At 42.6% G+C, this 20,700-nt stretch overlaps 1 protein-coding gene across 1 annotated transcript; it reads right to left on the bottom strand.

Annotated features, from left to right (window-relative positions):
- Nucleotides 1-9,939: 9,939 nt before the first annotated feature.
- LOC127625427 (alpha-2Db adrenergic receptor-like) lies at nucleotides 9,940-11,386 on the bottom strand. Its single transcript, XM_052100722.1, has one exon. The coding sequence runs from the start codon at nucleotides 11,341-11,343 to the stop codon at nucleotides 9,967-9,969; it is 1,377 nt and encodes a 458-aa protein (XP_051956682.1). The 5' UTR covers nucleotides 11,344-11,386; the 3' UTR covers nucleotides 9,940-9,966.
- Between the last annotated feature and the right edge of the window lie 9,314 nt (nucleotides 11,387-20,700).

Here is a 20,700-nt window from a genome sequence, read left to right on the forward strand (position 1 = left end):
GAAGCAAGTTGCAAGTTGACAATTAGTTTATTGACAGTCAAATTGAGAAGATAGGGGAAAAGTCCGGGGTGATGGTCTAGTGGCGCAGAGTCTCCAATGGTCAGATGATCGTGGTGAGAAGAGTGAAGAGAAGTGTTGAACAGACACGGCGTAATCCGGTAACAGCAAACAGGACACTAAACAGGGACAACGAGAGAACTGGACTGGAACTCTGAAGAGCTTAACAACACCGACATCACAAACAACGATCTGACAAGGAGATGAGAGAGTGGTGAGAATTTAAAGGGAATGGGAATGAGTAACAGCTGGTGAGAGGAGTGATTAGCGCAGAGCGTAATCATGGTACAAACAACACGCCCACACATTCACGCACCCACACAACACACACTAAGAACAAGGCACGAGACAAGGAAGAGACATAGGATTAAATACCGTGACAGTACCCTTCCCCTAGGAACGCCTCCTGGCGTTCCCAGGCTCCCTTACCTGCCGATTGTAGTCATCGATAAGGGAGTGATCCAGAATGTCTCTGGCCGGTACCCAACCTCTCCTCCGGACCGTAACCTTCCCAGTCCACCAGGTACTGAAATCCGCGCCCCTCCGCCTTGAGTCCAGAATACGGTTGACCGAATAAGTAGGTTCCCGCCTACGAAGTCGCGGCGGGGGAACCGAACCGGCGGGTTAATGCGGAATAAAAGACGGGTTTTATTTTGGATACATGAAATACGGGTGAATTCTCCTGTACGCTGGAGGAAGGTTGAGGCGGACTGCCACCGGACTAACGATCTTGGTGACAGCTGAACGGGCCAATAAATTTAGGTGCAAGTTTATTAGATACGGAACGTAGAGGAATGTTCTTAGTAGAAAGCCACACTTTTTGACCAACGACGTATACGGGAGGCCTAGACCGGTGGCGATCAGCTTTGGCCTTGGTGCGTGACCCCACTTGGAGTAGAGTCTCCCGGCCCTAGTCCAAGTGCGGTGACACCTCTGGACGAAGGCGTGAGCGGAGGGACCGCGACTTCGGATTCCAGACTAGGAAAAATAGGTGGCTGGTAACCTACACTACACTCAAACGGAGATAGGCCCGTGGATGATACTGGTAACGTGTTGTGGGCGTACTCAACAAAAGACAGTTGCTGACTCCATGAGGAAGGATTCTTGGATACCAAACATCGTAACGCTCTCTCCAGATCCTGGTTGGCTCGCTCAGATTGACCATTGCTCTGGGGATGAAACCCTGAGGACAGACTAACAGTCGCTCCCAGTAATTTACAAAATTCTCGCCAAAATTTGGACACAAATTGGGGTCCTCTGTCAGAGACCACATCTGTCGGGAGGCCATGTAGCCGAAAGACGTGGTCAATGACAATCACCGCTGTCTCCTTGGCAGAGGGTAATTTGGGCAAGGGAATGAAGTGGGCCGCTGAGAACCGGTCCACCACGGTTAAAACTACCGTGTGTCCCTGTGAGGGTGGGAGGGCGGTGATAAAATCTAGAGCGATATGGGACCAGGGTCTCGATGGCACCGCAGCGGTTGAAGTAACCCGCCTGGGGGTCGATTGGAACTCTTACCAGTGGCGCAGACTGAGCAAGCCAAAACAAAACTGTGAACGCCACTGAACCATCAAAGGCCACCAGAATCGTTGCTTGACTAAAAACTTAGTTCGATTAACTCCTGGATGACAAGCCACATTAGAACAATGTCCCCACTGAATAACGCTGGACCGTAACCCTCCGGCACAAACAAACGGTTCGGTGGGCACCGAGCCGGGGCGCTACTCCTTCTAAGGCCGTCTTGACCTTCGATTCGATCTCCCATGTGAGTGTAGAGATGAATAGAGTCTCTGGTAAAATGCACTCGGAGTAGACGGGCGCTCGGAGTGATCAAAAATACGTGATAAAGAATCGGGTTTGATGTTCTTGGAACCCGGGCGGTACGAGAGAGTAAAATCAAAACGACCGAAAAAAGAGCCCACCGAGCCTGCCTGGAGTTTAATCTTTTAGCTGTGCGTAATATATTCCAAATTCTTGTGATCGGTCCAGACGATAAAAGGTACCCCGAACCCTCCAACCAGTGGCGCCATTCCTCCAAAGCTAACTTGACTGCCAACAACTCTCTGTTACCAATGTCATAATTACGCTCGCCGAGGACAAGCGATGAGAAAAAACGCCGCAAGGGTGTATCTTGTCGCCTGAAGGAGAACGCTGGGATAGCATTGCGCCTACCCCCACCTCTGATGCATCGACCTCCACCACGTAACTGACGTGATGGATCAGGGGTTATCAGGATGGGGGCTGAAACAAAGCAACCTTTCAGTTTGGCAAACGCAGCCTCAGCTGCGCTCTGACCACCTGAACGTTGTTCTGGGGAGGTCAGGGCGGTCAGAGGTGTGGCTAGTTGACTGAAATTGCGAATGAAACGCCGGTAGAAATTGGCTAACCCCAGGAATCTCAGTAGGGCCTTACGAGACTCTGGACTTGGCCAATCTACCACAGCCTTGATCTTCTCAGGATCCATGCGCATTCCTCAACCGACACGATGTACCCTAAGAAAGGAACAGACTGTGCATGAAAAGCGTATTTCTCCGCTTTGACAAAAAGCCCATTCTCTAGCAATCTCTGAAGCACTAGCCGGACGTGCTGCACATGTTCCTGGAGAGAAGAAGAAAAATCAATATGTCATCCAGGTAAACATATATGAACTGATCAACCATGTCTCGCAGCACGCCATTGACGAAGTGCCTGGAAGACCGCTGGGGAGTTGGACAAGTCGAACGGCATGACCAAGTATTCAAAGTACCCCTGGGGTGTTAAAAGCGGTTTTCCATTCATCCCCCTCCCTGATGCGGACCAAATGATAAGCATTACGTGAATCCAATTTCGCGGAAGATGGATGCTCCCTGCAACCTCTCAAAAGCTGAAGACATCAACGGTAGAGGATAAGTATTCTTTACCGTGATGTTGTTCAGCCCCCGTAATCAATGCAAGGTCGCAGAGATCCATCCTTCTTCCCCACAAAAAGAATCCTCACCGCTGGAGAAGAGGAAGGGCGGATGAATCCATTAGCTAGAGAATCAGAAATATATTTCTCCATAGCCTCCCTCTCTGGAATCGAGAGTGAATATAACTTGCCCTTAGGCGGAGATGTACCTGGCAATAACTCTATGGCACAGTCATAGGGACGATGTGGAGGGAGAGAAGTCACCGAGACTTACTGAACACCTCCTTCAGGTCCAGGTACTCACGGGCACGCTAGATAAATCCACCGCTCTTCCTGAAAAAACAGGGACAAAAACAGACCTAACAGGCAGAAACAAGACAAGACTTATGACATTGAGTGCTCCACGCTGACACAGACTTAGACTGCCAGTCCACTTTAGGGTTGTGATGGGTGAGCCAGGGATGACCAAGGACGATGGGGGCAAGAGGAGTGTCCAGTATGTAGAAGGAGATGGTCTCGGTGTGATTGCCTGACGTGACGAGAGTGATGTCTTCAGTGGCTAGGGAAATGGTGGGAAGTTTCTGGCCATTGAGGGCGTGAACAGCGATCCGGTGAGTGAGAGACTTGAGGGGACTTGGTGGTTGAGTGCAAAAGTGTAGTCCATGAAATTTCCTTCGGCCCCAGAATCCAGAAGTGCTCGACAGTCGTGGACGGTGATTAGACCATTGAAGACTTACCGGAAGGAGGGTAGATGTGGATGAGGTCTTCTCGGCGGAGATCCCACCCGATAGTAGCCTCATACTTGCTATCGGGCGGATCCTTTTAAAGGACAGTTGTAGGCAAAATGTCCAGCACCACCACAGTACAAACACAGTCCCTGGGATCTCCGCCTTTCCTTCTCCTCCCGGAAAGCCGGGCTCGACCCACCTGCATGGGCTCGGGATCACAGACGGGCTGAACGCTGCCCCGCCTCCAGAACATTGACCGCCTAATCCTCTCAAGGGGCGGTTGGTTTGTACTCGCTGTTCCATTCTGGATAACCTTAGCGCCCACTCTAAGCCAAGGCGATCAAATCGCTTAGCTTGGTGGGGAGATCCATGGCGATATCTCCTTTTTGACGCCGATCAGCCAGCCCATGCAGGAACATGTCCCACTGCGCCCTCGCTCCATTGGCTCTCCGCCGCTAGCGTCCGAACTCGATAGAAAAGTCTGATACAGATCTCTCCCTGACGCAAGTCGGCCAGCACTCTGGCTGCCTCTCTACCGGAGACAGCACGGTCGAAAACTCGCTTCATCTCCGCTGAGAGTGCTTGAAAAGAGGTGCAGCATTCATCTTGATTCTCCCACACCGCCGTTCCCCAAAGGGCCGCTCTCCCAGAAAGTAGCGCCAGGACAAAAGCTTACCTTGGTTCTTTCATCACAGAATGTTCTGGGTTGTAAAGAAAAATGCATTGAGCATCGTGTTAGAAAAGCTCGCAAAAATTAGGTTCACCTGAATATAGCTCTGGAACCGTAGGCGGGCTCCGACTGGGAGGGGGTGCTGGTGGTGGTTGAGGAATCAGCGTGCGGGTGGCGCAGTGGGAGCTCGCAGAAGTTGAATTTGCTGGGTGAGTCCGGACACCTGCGCCACTAGAGCCTGGACAGCTGAGCCGTGTCATTGAGATTCTTCTCCTGGTTCTCCATACGAAGTCTGCTGTTCATCACGTAATTCTTCTAGGCTGTCTGAATTGTTACTCGCTGCTTCCATCTTGTGGTCAGATCGTTCTGTGACGTAATGAAGCTAGGAAGCAAGTTGCAAGTTGACAATTAGTTTATTGACAGTCAAATTGAGAAGATAGGGAAAAGTCCGGGTGATGGTCTAGTGGCGAGAGTCTCCAATGGTCAGATGATCGTGGTGAGAAGAGTGAAGAGAAGTGTTGAACAGACACGCTAATCCGGTAACAGCAAACAGGACACCGAAACAGGGACAACGAGAGAACTGGACTGGAACTCTGAAGAGCTGAACAACACCGGACATCACAAACAACGATCTGACAAGGAGATGAGAGAGTGGTGAGAATTTAAAGGGAATGGGAATGAGTAACAGCTGGTGAGAGGAGTGATTGTGCAGAGCGCTAATCATGGTACAAACAACACGCCCACACATTCACGCACCCACACAACACACACTAAGAACAAGGCACGAGACAAGGAAGAGACATAGGATTAAATACCGTGACACTTCTGCCATAACCTTTTCTTTACAATTTCATCATATCCTGGACAATATATTTTTGGAGGTAACTTCAACTGTGTATTGGACGCACAGATCAATTGCTCCAGGGGTATAGATAATACACATCACCAGTTCAGGGGAATAATTAAGACCTGTATAAAATATCTAAATTTAACAGAGATCTGGTGACATATTAATCCCAATAAAAGAGAGTACTCATGTTTCTCGAGTACACATAAAACCTACTATGGGATTGATTATTTTCTAATCTCTAATAGTTTGTTGTCCAAAGTCAGAAGATTCTGGTATGACAGCATTGTACTGTACATCATGCCCCATTAACATTTGCAGTGCAGATAAGCAATCTGAATCCTACTCCATTTAGATTTGATTTCAAGCAGGATGGCTCCAAAACTCAGACTTTGTAGACTTCATAGATAAGAAAATAGATGAGTATTTTCTACTTAACATGGAACAGACAAGCACTTCAGTGAAATGGGAAGCCTCAAGGGGTGAAATAATGAGTTACAAAAGTTATAAATCCGAAGAATACTATAAGAAGCTGGGAAATCTTGATCAGCAAATTAAAGAACTGGAGCAGATTCTGGGAAACAAAAATAACTAATGTTATTGAAGGCCCAGTATAATGAGTTAACTGTCAACAAAATAGCCACAAATTTGATGTGGTTAAACCAATCATACTGTGACCAAAGCGAAAAACCTGGAAAACTACTGGCATGGAGAATAAAACAGATATAAATGAATAGAGCTACAAACACGATTACATTAGATGATGAACAAACCTTGTTCGACCCAGAAAAATATATTATGAAAACTTGTACAACTCCGAGTGTTTGGACACTTTGGAAAACCAAAACAGGTTTTTAGAGGAACTTGAATGTCCCTAGTTAACAGAAGATGCTAAATTAAATCTGGAAAATGGGTTGGATATTGAAGAACTGGTGGAGGTGCTACAAAGTATGACTAGTGGAAAAGCTCCTGGGCCAGACGGCTTACCTGTAGAAATGTATAAAAAGATTCTCTTGGAAACTGCTGCCTCTCCTTCTAGAAATGTTCAATGAATCATTTGAAACAGATAAGGTGCCCCCATCTTTAAGATTAGCTTTAATCACCCTTGTGCTAAAACCAGTCATCCACAGATAGAGAATCTTATCTACCTATTTCCTTAATGTCCTGTGATACAAAAATACTCTGCAAAGCTCTAGCAAGGATGATCGAAATACATATACCACACATTCTCATAAATGATCAGAATGGATTTATTCTTGGTAGGCAGGCTTTTCACAACACTCAAAATGATTACGTAAAAAGTGCTGTTCTAATGACCATGCGATTCTGCACTTGGATGCCGAAAAGGCATTTGACAGGATTGAATGGTGGTACTTTGGACACTTTGGAGGTTTGGATTTGGAGACAGATACTTACAATGGCTACAATTATTGTACAATGAACCACTGTCTCCAGTTAAAAAATGTGAAAAAATCCATTCCCCCACTAGTCAATATTCTGGGAAAATTTGGGGAGTTCTCTGGCTACAAAGTCAACAACAAGAGTGCAAGCAAGAGTGTTTTACTAATACTAAATAGTCAGGAGAGGAAAAACAGAATGAAGCTATCCACAATTTGCCAATACATCCAAGGGCTTTACATTTATTTAGGGATTAAAATGAAGCCAGATATAAAGGATACAGTCCACTCTTACTATGATCCATTACTGAAGAGCACTATAGAATCTCTGGACAAATGGAGCACAATGCCCATTTCCCGATTAGGATGCATAAATATGATCAAAATGTCAATTTTACCTAGATTTCTGTATCTTTTTCAATCTATTCCTCACCCATTGCTGGCTGTTTTCTTCTCCACTCTCAAGAAGGCCTTCACTAGGTTTATTTGGAATAATAAGCATTCTCAGCTATGTTTATCCCTTCTTTACTTACCATATGATCGAGGTGGGCTCCAATTGCCAAATATGAAAATATACTATTGGGCAGCACAGCTTCATACAGCCTTGTTTTATTTTTTCCACAACAGACCATCCAGCCTGGACCGATATTGAAAAGACTAGATTAATGCTTCCATTACACTTTTTTATAAATATTCATCATCAGTTAAAACACTTAAATAGTCCACTCTTAATCCCTTCCTCAGAAACACCTTGGCAGTCTGGCATGAAGCCCACTCCTTTTGGGATGAGACGATATTAATTTCAGCTTTTTCACCAATTTGTGGAAATAGAAGTTTCGTACCCGGGAGGAATGGGATTTAAAAATTGGATGCTAATAGGATTATGTACATTAAAAGACTTATATGAAGGAGGCAATCTGATGACCTTTCAACAATTGTCACAAAATGTGTTTTTTTTTTTCAAATATTTACAGATTAGGATTTATACACATTTTCACATAAAAACATATTTGAAACACCCACTCTCTACCCTAGAACAAACCACCTTAATCCACATGAGTGGCAGGGGAAGTATTTCCTTGTTTAATAAAACACTACTGGTGGGATCAAAGGAGAACTCTTTGTCATATCTCTCAGCATGGCAGAGGGATCTCCAGGTAGAAATCTCTAGAGAAGAGTGGGAGAAATCCTGTCCTCTGACTCAAACTCAATCCATCAGTACAAGATACAAATTACTACAAAATAAATGGCTTCTTAGAATTTATATTACCCCAGTTAAGCTGCACAGGTTAAATCCCAGCATTCGAGACAATTGCATAAAATGTAGTAAGGAGGTTGGCACATTTTTCATTGCATGTTGGAATGCTGAGAGTTAAAAGTGTTCTGGAAAGAGATTTTTGATTTGACATGTGAACTAACTGAAAATAAAAATCCATTGGAAGCTAAGTTGTGCATGTTGCATATTTACCCTGTGACTGTTGTTATACGTGCAAGCAAATGTAAGCTGATAGATTTGAGTTTAATACAGGCTAAACAGGTTATTACTTTGACATGGAAAAAATACCCAGAGGCCATCTTTCTCTCAATGGATCAAAGAAATGTCGTGATGTGTTTAATCAGATTTGGACCCCCTTTATACAATTTGTTAACAAATAGATAATGTGGAAGGTAAATAATGATTACTGAGAACAAATCCTTGATGGGGAATGTTAAATAAGGATGACTGTGAAAAAAACATTTTTTTAAACAATAACAGATACTGTAACTGTAACTGTGATTTAAGGATTTTTCCTATGATCATTTATTATTATTTTACAAATGTATTCCTATTTGTATTTCTTTATTATTAGGCCTACTGTTATTTTACCTTATATAATATATATATATATATTGGGGTGGGAAAGTTCCAATTGTTCTATATTTTGTGTTGTTCTTTTGAATTATATATATATAAAAAACTAATAAAAATAGAATTGAAAAAAGTAATGTGGTGATACCAAGTAAAAGTGTACTTAATCATTCATTTAAAAATTTGAAATTATTTTTCGTTCTAATAATAATTTTTTTTTTTTTTTACTTGACAACAACCTAAATGTTGGATACGCCATATTATGACTTTGATTTGGTGGACAAAAGATTTATGTACACTGGCAGCCAAATGTTTGGAATAATGTAGAGATTTTGATCTTATGGAAAGAATCTTTGCATCACCAACAACACCGCAATATGCATTGCCATGCATTTCTACATAGGCGGCAGCCATTCAGATCACTCTTCACAAAAACACTATTTATTTGTTGTGTAAAACTTTTTAAATTAGCCACAAATAACTGAATGCACCTTTCATGGTTTTCAAACCAAAATAATTGTACTGCTTATTTTTTTAGGAAGATTATTCTGCACAACTCATGCTAACAATTCATTTTCAAGAGACTCAGCTTTTAGTTATTTTATGTTTTTCTTTTCTAAGTATATAAATAACTTCGAATTAAGTAATTGAAAGCATGTTCATCATTGAAGAGGTGTATTCAACTCGTTGTTTTGCGCAAATTGCATTTTTGCATAGTTTTTGAATAACTAAATAGATCCGGAATAGAAAAAAAGAAAGAAAAAAAGAGCGTCAATTCGTTGACCCATTTGACAAACCTTGTTAGTCACCTCAATGTGATCAAAAAGAAGTACAGCATGCATTTTAGGGCGTTTCTGCATGGTTAAATGAAACCAATTCACCAAGAGGTTTAGGCTACTTTCAAGGCCTTTGAAGCCCATCAGGACCGAGGACAGCGACAAGCATAGCTGCAGCTCAGGTCAGGTCAGTCCTGAGTTTGCCGTTTCATCGCAAGACTGTAAAAAGGGTGCTTCTAATGTGGAAGTGGTTGTTGTGCCATACTTTCTGGGCTATAACGTTTTCCGAGATTTTAACAGCTAAATGTTTATGTCATCTGTTTGCATGAACAATGGCTCTGAAAGTGCATTTCAAAAAACTTTATTTTAAATACCTCACATTTATGCTCTTATACAATGGAACATGATTGAATAATAGAATAAAGTACCATTGTGCCAAATAAGAGCCTTTCAAGCCAGATTTTTTCTTATTCCATTCGAAAATGTGCTGCAGAATTGAAGCAGAATGGCCAATTTTCAATTTTTACCAGGATACCTGCAAGTGTTTGTCCGAGGAAATAAAAACACTGTTAATATTTTTAAGCTAAAATATGAAATAGTGTTCTACATTTCAAGACATGTAAACAAAGAACAGGAAAATCTCATCAATTAATATAACACTGTTTACAGAGACGCGGACACGCGCACAATGTCTCTCAGTTTTCAGCGCTCGTACACAGGTAAGCGAATCACACGCGCCAATATGTAGCCTACATTTACGTGCTTATTGGGTTCTGGCACATAATCTTCTTGAACGCTTTCCTAAAGTCTCTGTTGAAGATGGTATATATTATAGGGTTCACTGAGCTGTTGCAGTAGCCAATCCAGAAAAATAGGTTAAACAGAGAATCCGGTATTGTGCAACTTTCGCGGCAAATGGCATGAAGGCTGTAGGTGAAGAAGAAAGGGAACCAGCAGAGCACGAACACCCCCATGACCACGGCTAGAACGAATGTAAAGCGCTTCTCGCGCATCTGTGCCAGTTTGGACTTGGAGTAAGACCGCTGTCGCGTCTTCTGCTCCTGGTCGAGCTCCGAGGAACGGCCGCATGCCCACGACAGGCGTCCATTTGGCTTTGGGCACTGATTTTCCCCTTCCACTTTCCTGCTCTTGGTGAATCGCGAGTTGCTGTGTTTGTTGGAGACGCTGCTCTCCTCCAGATCGATGTCGTCTAGCTCGCCTTTGCGCTCGCAACTGCCCGAGCTGTGGCTGTTGGGGCTCTCCACCTCGGACTTGTCAGATTTACGCATGAAGCATGTCTCTGACTGCGAAGTCTGTCGCTCCATCCAGTTTTTGGCAACGAACACGGTGGCCGAGCGCTGTTTGGCCACCCTGTAAATCTTACAGTAGACCAAAATCATGATGAGACCGGGCGCAAAAAACGACACCATGCAGGATGAGAGAATGTACCAGGTCTCGTTGTTCAGCAAGCACTCCAGCTCGTCGTGTTTGGTCATGAGAAGCGGTGGGAAGGAGATCACGGCCGAAATGACCCACACCATCGCGATCATGCTCTTGATTCTCCGCGGGGTCCTCTTTAGGTTGTAACTGACCGCTTTGGTCACCGACCAGTACCTGTCCAAACTGATGGCGCAGAGGTGGACGATGGATGACGTGCAGAAGAGCACGTCCAGTGCCAGGTAGAAGGCACACCAGGTGCTGCCGAAGTACCAGTAGCCCATCACTTCATTGGCGAGGGAGAAGGGGATGACTAAAGTGGCCACCAAAATATCCGCGGACGCCAAAGAGACCAGAAAGAGGTTCTGTGGCGCACGCAGCGCGCGGCTGGTGAAAACGGCCACCACGACTAACACGTTCCCAACGATGGTCATCAAGATTATTACGGTGACCACGAGAATGATCAACACCGCCGCGTACTGGGAATGTGGCGGTGGTCTCGGTGCGCTAGTGCCGTTATTATCCGTGGATGAGTTCAGCAAGGTAGTTAAATCCATTCTGGACGCGTCTGGAGGCGATTCCCCATTTCCACGGGTATTCTCATCCAAGACGCGCGTCGACTTCCATCTTAACGTAACTGCCAATGTGAAGCGCTGCGCAATCCGGCAAACATAAATCCACACCAAACGTATCATACCAAAATTATTTTCTAACTTTCAAAACTCTTCAGTTGTCCTCTTAATAGGGTAGTAATGGACAAAGCCAAAACATGTTTTGTGTTACAGAGATGCAACAAGCCTAGGATCCAGAAACAGCCCATTGTTCGGGTTGGTTCTGCAGACGGGTCTTTTCTCTTCTTTGCGCACTGGGTGCGTTCCAGTGTGTCGGTCTTAATGAATATAGGAGCTTCTCGTCTCTCTCTCTCTCTCTCTCTCTCTCTCTCTCTCTCTCTCTCTCTCTCTCTCTCTCTCTCTCTGTCTTTCTCCTCTTTTCACGAGGCGGGGGTGTACTGTTTCTGTGTAGAACAAATTATTTCGATGTGTGATTTAATAGCATAAAAGCAATAAGACATTTCTCTAAATATCCAACTTTCATTAATAAGTATTTCAGTAAACGTTCTATAATGCTTAACATAAGTATGCACGTTCTTTTATGCATGCAGGCTACATGAAAGAATTGCACTGAGACCTGCAAAGCATTATATAATGTTATGATTCTATTTTAATATATGTTTAAGTTATTATTAGGCTATATAGATTTTTTATATAAATGTAATAACATAATAATTATTATATTTCTATAAAAAATATGGCGGGTGGGGGGTTGGGGGGGGGGGGTCCTCATTTATGTTTAGTGACTTCATCATTATCTTGCCTTGTAATGATCTATAATTCTATTTACATGGTTTGGAGGGTTACTTTTGAAATGTATTCCACTACAGATTACAGAATACATGCTGTAAATGTAATTTGTAATGTATTCAGTTTGAATACTCAAGGTCAATAACGTATTCTAAATCCTTTGAATTACTTCTTCAGCACTGGTAGATTTTTTTCAATTGTTTTGACTATAAAAACTCTGCCAGTACAGAAAGACAAAATCCACATGTTAAAAATACATTATCTGAAAACCTAAATATCTTATGCAGTGTCTTATGTAGTAGCACCTCCCATTTGCATCATAAACAACAAAGCATTTTCTTAATGAATCGACATGCTCTGCTAGCCATTTTTTCCAGCCATTTTGACAATTTATGGCAAAAGATTTGACTTGATTTGAGAATTGAGGCTCATTATCTTTAATGAATGATCTATCTATCTATCTGTCTATCTCTCTGTCTGCATGTTTATACTGTGTGTATATATATATATATATATATACAGTTGGTTTCTGCTGAAGAAAAAGTCATACACATTTGGGATGGCATGAGGGAGAGTAAATAATGAGATCATTTTAATTTTTTTGGTGATTATTAATTTAATGGAAAAAGTTAATTTAATAATTAAGATTGTGATGAAAGAGAAATATCAGTTAAGAAGTGTGTACTGTCATAGCCTTACATAGATTAGTGTTGACAGATTTTATTTTTGTTCAGTAAATTCACATCTGCCTCCCAATCCCATTATGCAGTATTAATATTGATAACTGCCATCAAACATGTGGGCCACTTCGGCTGAATAGTTCCAGGGAATATTTTATTTTTTTGTCCCTGTCCAGCCCTGTTGTGCAAAAACATTTAATGACAAATGTCGCTAAACATTGTTATACCAGAAAGTGAGTGTTCTAATCTTACAATGGCTCATTAGCTGAAAAAATGGAAGTTCACTGTTTAAAGAGTGAAATATGAAATTTAAGTGCTCTCATTTGGTTCTTTTGTTCACAGGAATTGTAGTGCCAGCCCAAGTAGGCTATATTTGTCTGGAAGATGTACAATCACTGCTGTTTGCCGACACAGAGCTCAGATGAGAGCACCTTTCTCACACACACATGCATGCAATCGCAAAGACACTCACACTCCCACTCGCACATTTTTTGCGGAATATCCCCAAAGTCAGTGAGTTAAAAGGTTTGTGAACTCAGTGATACTGAACTCCCTCAGTGCATATAATGACTCGGTGGGTTCACTACACAGCTGTAGCGTGCTATGATGTCATTTCCATACACGGCTGGAGAACGGATCCAACATGAGGTTATGTTTAACAAAACACATCCTTCAGCTTGTTTGGGTTTGTCTCTGGTTTGCCCTTCAGCTAATGAGCCTCCCAATTTGAAGCTTCAAAGAAAGAAAAGTATATTCTTTATTTAGCAGTTTCATCAAACCATGATTCAGTCATTCATTTGCGTGTGTAATAGTCATCCCATCAAGTGCTGTTGGGCTAATTGCTTCTTAAATTAAATTATGTTTTTTGTGAAAATTACCCAATTACTGATGCAATGAAAAATTTTATGAAATACTGCCCTGCAAATGCTACATTACACAAAATGTACTGTAATTTGCACAAATCATCCTGTTCAAAAGTTAGCATCCCTTTGGTTCTTGTGTTGCCTTCTTGAGCATCAGTGAATGTTTGCACCTTTTGTGTCCATCAATTGTCCTAAGTGTCAAAAGCTGGATGTCTATATAATTTAGCCAGTGTTGGGAAGAACTCAAATGTGCAGAAAATGCTGGGAAACCAAAGAATGTTAAGTATTTTTCTTAAGAAAAGTGGGCAGCTTCACAGCTCAGGACAAAGCTTGAACTCATGAACAATTATTACACAAAGCGTCATTAAACATAGAGAAAGCAACACACCATATTAAAGGGTTTAAAGCTGGCATGCTGTCTGTCTCATGAAAGCGCACAGGAGATCAATGGTCGGTGAAGAGTTTCACTTAATAATACATCAGATTTCGTTTTTTCACACCAAACCTTATCGTATTCCTTCAGAACAAGACATGAGTTGCATACAATAATTTCTTAGACTTCTGAATTTTACTTTTGTGTCCTTTGTGGACGCAATAAACTGCCATCACTGGCATCACTGGCCGCAATTGTTTTTTTCAAAATTTCTCCCTTTGTTTTCCCTTTGGCAACATTGCAACTGGCATTTCAACCACCACAAAGCAAAGAGTAATGTAAGTTTAAAAAGAACATTATCAACCGTTCTTTTATTTTGTTCTAACCAGTTACCATTAGGAAAGGAGCCTGTGGAACACCCGAACCAGAACGAAAAAATACTGTTTCTTCTCAGAATGAACCAAAATGAAATTATTTTCATTTTTAATCCCTGGTTAGTTGGTTCAGAGAAAAACTCTAGTATCATGTGTTGCAGATGCCACTTGATTTGATTTTGTTGTTGTTGTTGCCTAATGCATGGGCTTCTGGTGTTTGCATTATATATTGTTGACTACTGATTGTATTGTCCTGACATTAGAGGGACGAGAGGAAGTTGCATAACTGACAAGTCAAATTTGTTATGACTTTCACATTGAAATTCATGAGGAAAAGCAGTTATTTCTTTAAGTGAAAAATCTAATGAAAGGCTCAATGATTTGAAGCTTGGGGTGATATGTGTGGCCTTATGAAGCAATGTCCATGGGAGGGAACAGGATTATATAAACCCATAGCAGGAGCAAGTCATGCCCCTAGATTGCTTTAAATACTCAGCCTGTTTGTAATCAAATGTCCATGTGGACAATGTCCATTCCGTCAGTGTCCGTCTGTCATCCGGTTGGCTGACAAGGTCCAGTGGATGAGTATTGGGGCATGTTGGTTTTTCAAGGTATGGAGCTTTAGGGGTATATGTGTTACAGTGTGTCCTATCGTGATGTGACAACTGATGTAGGGAACTGGAAAATGTCAGTGGCATAAGAGAGCTGTGTGAAGCATAAAATTATTACCTATGCTGTTCCTCACTGCCTTGGCACTTGCATTACCAAAATAGCTTATAGACATACCGTACTTGGCCATTCAGGTTGTTATGCAAGGATGTAAATGTAATTATAACATTGCTCTTATTGCTGGAGACGTGCTCACTGAAGGTGAGAATGTGGAGGTGTGAGTGTGAGAATTGAACAGGGAGACAACAAAAGAAAGAACAAACTTGTGTACCCTGCATTATTACACAAGAGGTAGAAAACAAAATGTTAGAGGCTGTGGATAGTTAGGATTGTCACAGCTTTATGTCAGGGGTCAAAACGTGACCACTTGTTCTCCTGTGACAAATTCCCAGGCCATGTAGCTAGAGAGGGAAGACCCCAGGGCCCTCTCTGTTCGTGATTCATATCCATAAGCTTTGTTTACTTTGGACTTGATTTAAAGACTCTCACAAATGGACGGAAGACACAGAAAGCTCTTTTGATTTGACAAGTTGATGGAAGGAGAGTACATGAAAACTAATAAAAGAGAGAGAAAATAAGAGGAGGCAGGGAAAGTGAATAAAACAAAATAAAACTTATATCTCTCATCTCTGCCTGAACAGAAAAAATTCTCAATTTCATTGTGTTGTTGATGGAAAACTCTTCCCACAATGTAAAAATACAGTTACAACACAATTGTGGTCTCCTCCTCAGTCCAAACATATATTTCTTCAATAATATATTGTGTATAAATTATGTTAAATTAGTGGATATTCTGAAAAAGATGTTTACATGACTCATGTAAAATGCAATCTGATTTATTTGGATTTCTAGAAATTGGAATACTGGCTTAATCTGGCTATGGAAATCAGGTTAATGAAGTACAATATGACCCAACTCTGATTAATAATGTGACAATACAGTTGTAAGAAAAGTTTGTAAACCCTTGGATTTACATGAATTTGGGCATAAATTGGTCATATTTGATCTGATCTTGTGAAAAGCAAACTCAAAATCGCTGAGCTTTTATTGGGCCACACTGTATATGTTCAATAAAGACATAAATATGCACAATTGTTTGTTCATTATCTCTCCCTCTGTGTGTGTGTGTGTGTGTGTGTGTGTGTGTGTGTGTGTGCATGCGTGCTTGTGTGTGTGTGCAAAAGAGGATAAAAAAATATCATTTCTTGTAGCACTTAATCAAAATATAAATAATAAAATAAAATAAAACAAATTTAACAACAAGTTGTGCAACAATTTCCCTGCTCATTGAATACACGTGTTTACACAACTTCATTTGTGTCATTAAAAAAAAATGTAAAGCATTTTTGCAAGGTACAAAATGTTTTATAAAACATATTTTTTTGTTTTGTATTGCGCAGCTGATGAGCGGTGCCTGGTTTCATCCAGACATGACGCTTGGAATTGAGGCCAAACAGTTCAATCTTCATTTCATCAGACCAGAGAATCTTGTTTCTCACAGTCTGAGAGTCCTTTAGGTGCTTTTTTTTTTGCAAATTCCAAGCAGGCTTTCATGTGTCTTGCACTGAGGAGAGGCTTCTGTCTGGCCACTCTGCTATAAAGCCCAGATCGTTGAAGTGTTGTAGTGATGGTTGTCCTTCTGCAAGTTTCTCACATCTCCACACATGATCTCAGGAACTCAACCAGAGTGACCATCGGGTTCTTGGTCACCTCTCCTACCAAGGCCCTTCTCCCCCGATTGCTCAATTTGGCCAGGCAGCCAGCTCTAGAAACAGTCCTGGGCTACGTTTCCCAAAAGCATCACAAGGTTAAGTTGATTGTAGAGAGATTATTCCAAACTATGATGCCATCACACATCTCCTCCACACAGTCCTAGATCATCTGGACAAGAGGAAGGGAAATTATTGTAAAATTCTGTTTGTTGATTACAGTTCAACTTTTAATACTATAATTTCCTCTAAACTCACCACCAAGTTGGAGGACCTAGGATTTAGCCCATCTTTGCATCAGTGGATCTCCAACTTCTGGCCAGGCCACAAGCAGTAAGGTTGGGCAGACATGTCTCAGATATTACACTCTGCATTATAATTATTATACATCTACAACATCACCTCTATAACATCAACATGTTGCAGGTCAGCATTACTGCACAATAGCACTTTACCTTGCAAAATGTACATATTGCCTGTCAAACTGTTGCTGCTACCACCTCTACATTTGTCATTATGCAATATTTCATATTCATATGCATACTTTGTACATACAGTATATATTTCTTGTGCTGTAAATCCTCTGGAGTATATATTCCCAAAATCTCTTAATTATTTTTATTTTATTTTTTTTTTTTCTATTTTTACTCCAACTCTCTCTCTCGAAAACTTTAAACTTTAAACTTGAACTACTACATTTTGAAGAGAAAATTGACACTTTTTAAATTTGATAAATTTCTCCAGACACTTTTGTTACTTTTGTGACTGAACACCTAAAAAATACAAATAAATAACAGCAGTACATGCAAAGATGCAGGCAGATCGGCGATAGTGATGTGTTATTCGTTGAAAGAATAATTTTTAGCTAATCTTTTAAATTTGATTACTTTGAACTGTACAAAAATATAAAAAAAACGGTCTGAATGATTTGGTTTGAGAATCACGAATATGAACCAAAATCACAAGCGAAGTGCGCTCCAGATTCTGTGTTCTGTTAATGACAGTCACTCAAATAAGAACTGGTGCACCCTGCACCGGCTGCAGAGAGCAGAGTAAAACATAAGCTGCTTATTGGGTTAAGGAAAGAGTGGTAATGAACTGACGAATGTCCCATGCAAGCGATGGCCAACAGAGACGCTGTATAATGAGCGTTTGGGTATGAGAAGCCCCCGGGTGGCAGGCAACGTTAGACGATTGACCCCACTGAAGGATGTGCGTTCATACTGATCGCAGAATAACAGCTTACCTGCTGGACAGGAGGCGGGGGCACGGTGTTATTTATCACTGTGCAGACTTTAGCCTGTACCTCCCAGGATACCATGCCCGACACTCGAGGGACGGGGAGGGTGGTATCCGCTGGGGTGGTGGAGGGCTCAATTTCAAAACATCGAGATAAGGATTTGGGCTTGACGTTTTTGAAGCCCAGGTGGTACGACAGGGTGAATTCAAAACATGTGTAAAACAACGCCCAGCGAGCCTGCCTAGAGTAAGACATGTAGTGCTACAGATGTACTCTAGGTTCTTGTGATCAGTCCAAACCGCAAAGGTATCCCCAAACCCTCTAACCTATGACGTGACTTGCCCAAGGCCCACCGGACAGCCAGTAATTCCTGGTTACCGACATCATAATTCCTTTCTACTGTTGTTAGTCAGTGCAAAAAGATGCATCTACCCATCCAAGGGAGAGCTGTGTGAGAGGACTGCTCCAACACTGACCTCGGACGCATAAACCTCCACCATGAACTGACTAGAAGGATCGGGGTGATTAAAATAGGTGTAGTTAAGCACTCTTTAAGCTTAGAAAATGCAGCTTTAGCCCATGGAGACAAACAATAGTCAGTGCGCGTGGATGTGAGATCCATCAGGGGCGCAGCGAGTTGGCTATAATTTCTAATAAACCTTCAATAAAAGTTGGTGAACCACAGAAACCTCTGCAATGCCTTGCGAGGGTTGGCCACTCGAAGACAGCTTTCACCTTGGCTGGGTCCATACACACTCCCTCTGATGAAATGATGAACCCCAAGAACGGAACCGACTGTGCATGAAAAGTGCACTTTTCTTCCTTGACAAACATTAGATTCTCCAACAGCCGCTGAAGCACCTGCCTGACATGCCATACATGGTCCTGCATATTCTGGGAGAAGATCAAGATAAACAAAAACAAAATGATCGAAAATGGTCTCTAAGCATGTCATTCATGAGCTCCTGGAAGACAGCAGGGGCATAGACAATCCAAAAGGCATGACCAAATATTCAAAGTATATTGAATATTTGGGTGTTAAATGCCGTCTTCCACTCATCCTCCTTTCTGATACGGACCAGGTGATAAGCATTGTGTAGGTCCAACTTCATAAAGAGGCTGAGGACATCAAGGGCAAAGGATAACGGCTATTCACTGTGATGTCATTCAGCCCTTGATAATCTATGCAGGGTCTAAGCAAGCCATCCTTCTTCTCCACAAAGAAAAATCCCGCCCCTGTGTGATGAGGAAGGGCAGATGAGAATGGCTGCTAAATAGTAATTTATATACCCGTTCATGGTCTCCCTCTCAGGAACCGATAGTGAATACAGCCATCCACGAGGAGGAGAGTGCCAGGAATCAATTTAATAGCACAGCATGTGACCAGCTGAACAATTAGGAGGGAGGGTCACAGCATGTGACCAGCTGAACACTGCCCTCAAGTCGTGGTATGACAACGGTACTCCAGACAAATCTGGCTGCTCATCCTGCAACGAAACACAAGACTGGACAGGGGAGACAGCAGACTTCAGATAATGTGAGGAACAAAAAGTGATCCAAGCAAGGACAGTGTTGGTTGCCCAATCTATGTGTGGGTTGTGTGTTACCAACTAGGGATGTCCCAGCACAACTGGGGTCGATGGGGACCAGATAAGATAGAAGGACAACTGTTCAGAGTGGTTACCGGAGACAATGGTGACTGGTTTTGTGGAATAGGTGATGACTGACAGGGGTGTGCCACTAAGTGAGTGGGCAGTGATGGGCTCATCCAATCGGTCCCTGGTGAGCCGCCATTTGGAAGCCAAGTCTGTCAATGAAATTCCCTTCGACACCAGAATGCACCAAAGCCAAAATCACATGACTGTCCATTCCATTATGCAGCCGGGCCGTGAGAAGTGTGCGATGTCCGGGGGGTTTGTCCAAGGATGTTGCGCTCACCAGTAACTCCCTAACTACTGATGTGTGTTGTGTTTGTAATGGGCATATAGCAGCAAGGTGGCCCGATTGGCCGCAACGGAAGCATAACCCCTTTTGAAGGGGTTGCCTTTCCTTATGTGACACAGGAAGTCTATCCAACTGCATGAGCTCAGTGTCAGAGCAAGATTCAGACAATCTGGGAAGGGGCTGGTTGTGAGTGAAGAATCCAACATTGCCATTCCCCATTCTCCAGCCCTCCCGGAGAGGAGCGTGATTACACTTCTTCACATCTTCATCGTGTTTGAGGAAAATGTGAAGGGCTGCAAGGAGAAGAACAATGGGCATCGCGAGAGAAAGTCTCTTACAGATCCCTCACCTGAGAACGTAGCTGGAGGAAGGATGCGCGCCTCTGGTGGCCATGGGGCATGAGAAGCTTCTGAAGGAGATGGGGTGTGTCCTGCCATTGCTGTGAGTTCCGTGGGCTGCGAAGCCATCATTTCCAGTGCACGGAGTGCACACTTGGTGTCGTCCAAGCAGAGCTCCTTGTTGTGAAAGGGTGGAGCAAAGAGTAGTCTCCTCCGCTGGGTCCATGCTGGCCAGTTTATTCTGTCAGAGTATGAGGGGAGACAAAGGGACCCAAGTGCAGAGGGGAAACAGTTCAATGAATGTATTAATGACAGTCACTCAAATAAGGACAGGCACACCCTGCACCGCTGCAGAGAGCAGAGTAAAACAAAAGCCCCTCAATGGGATACGGAAAGAGAGTGTTAGAATGATGAGTCAGGAGCATTTTGAAGAGAGTCCATTGAAGCTGGTGTAGTGCGAAGCAAAGCCCAGACGAGATTCTACCCAGAGACACAGGCAGA

Source organism: Xyrauchen texanus, chromosome 31 (assembly GCF_025860055.1).
Source record: "Xyrauchen texanus isolate HMW12.3.18 chromosome 31, RBS_HiC_50CHRs, whole genome shotgun sequence".
Taxonomy (NCBI): Eukaryota; Metazoa; Chordata; class Actinopteri; order Cypriniformes; family Catostomidae; genus Xyrauchen; species Xyrauchen texanus.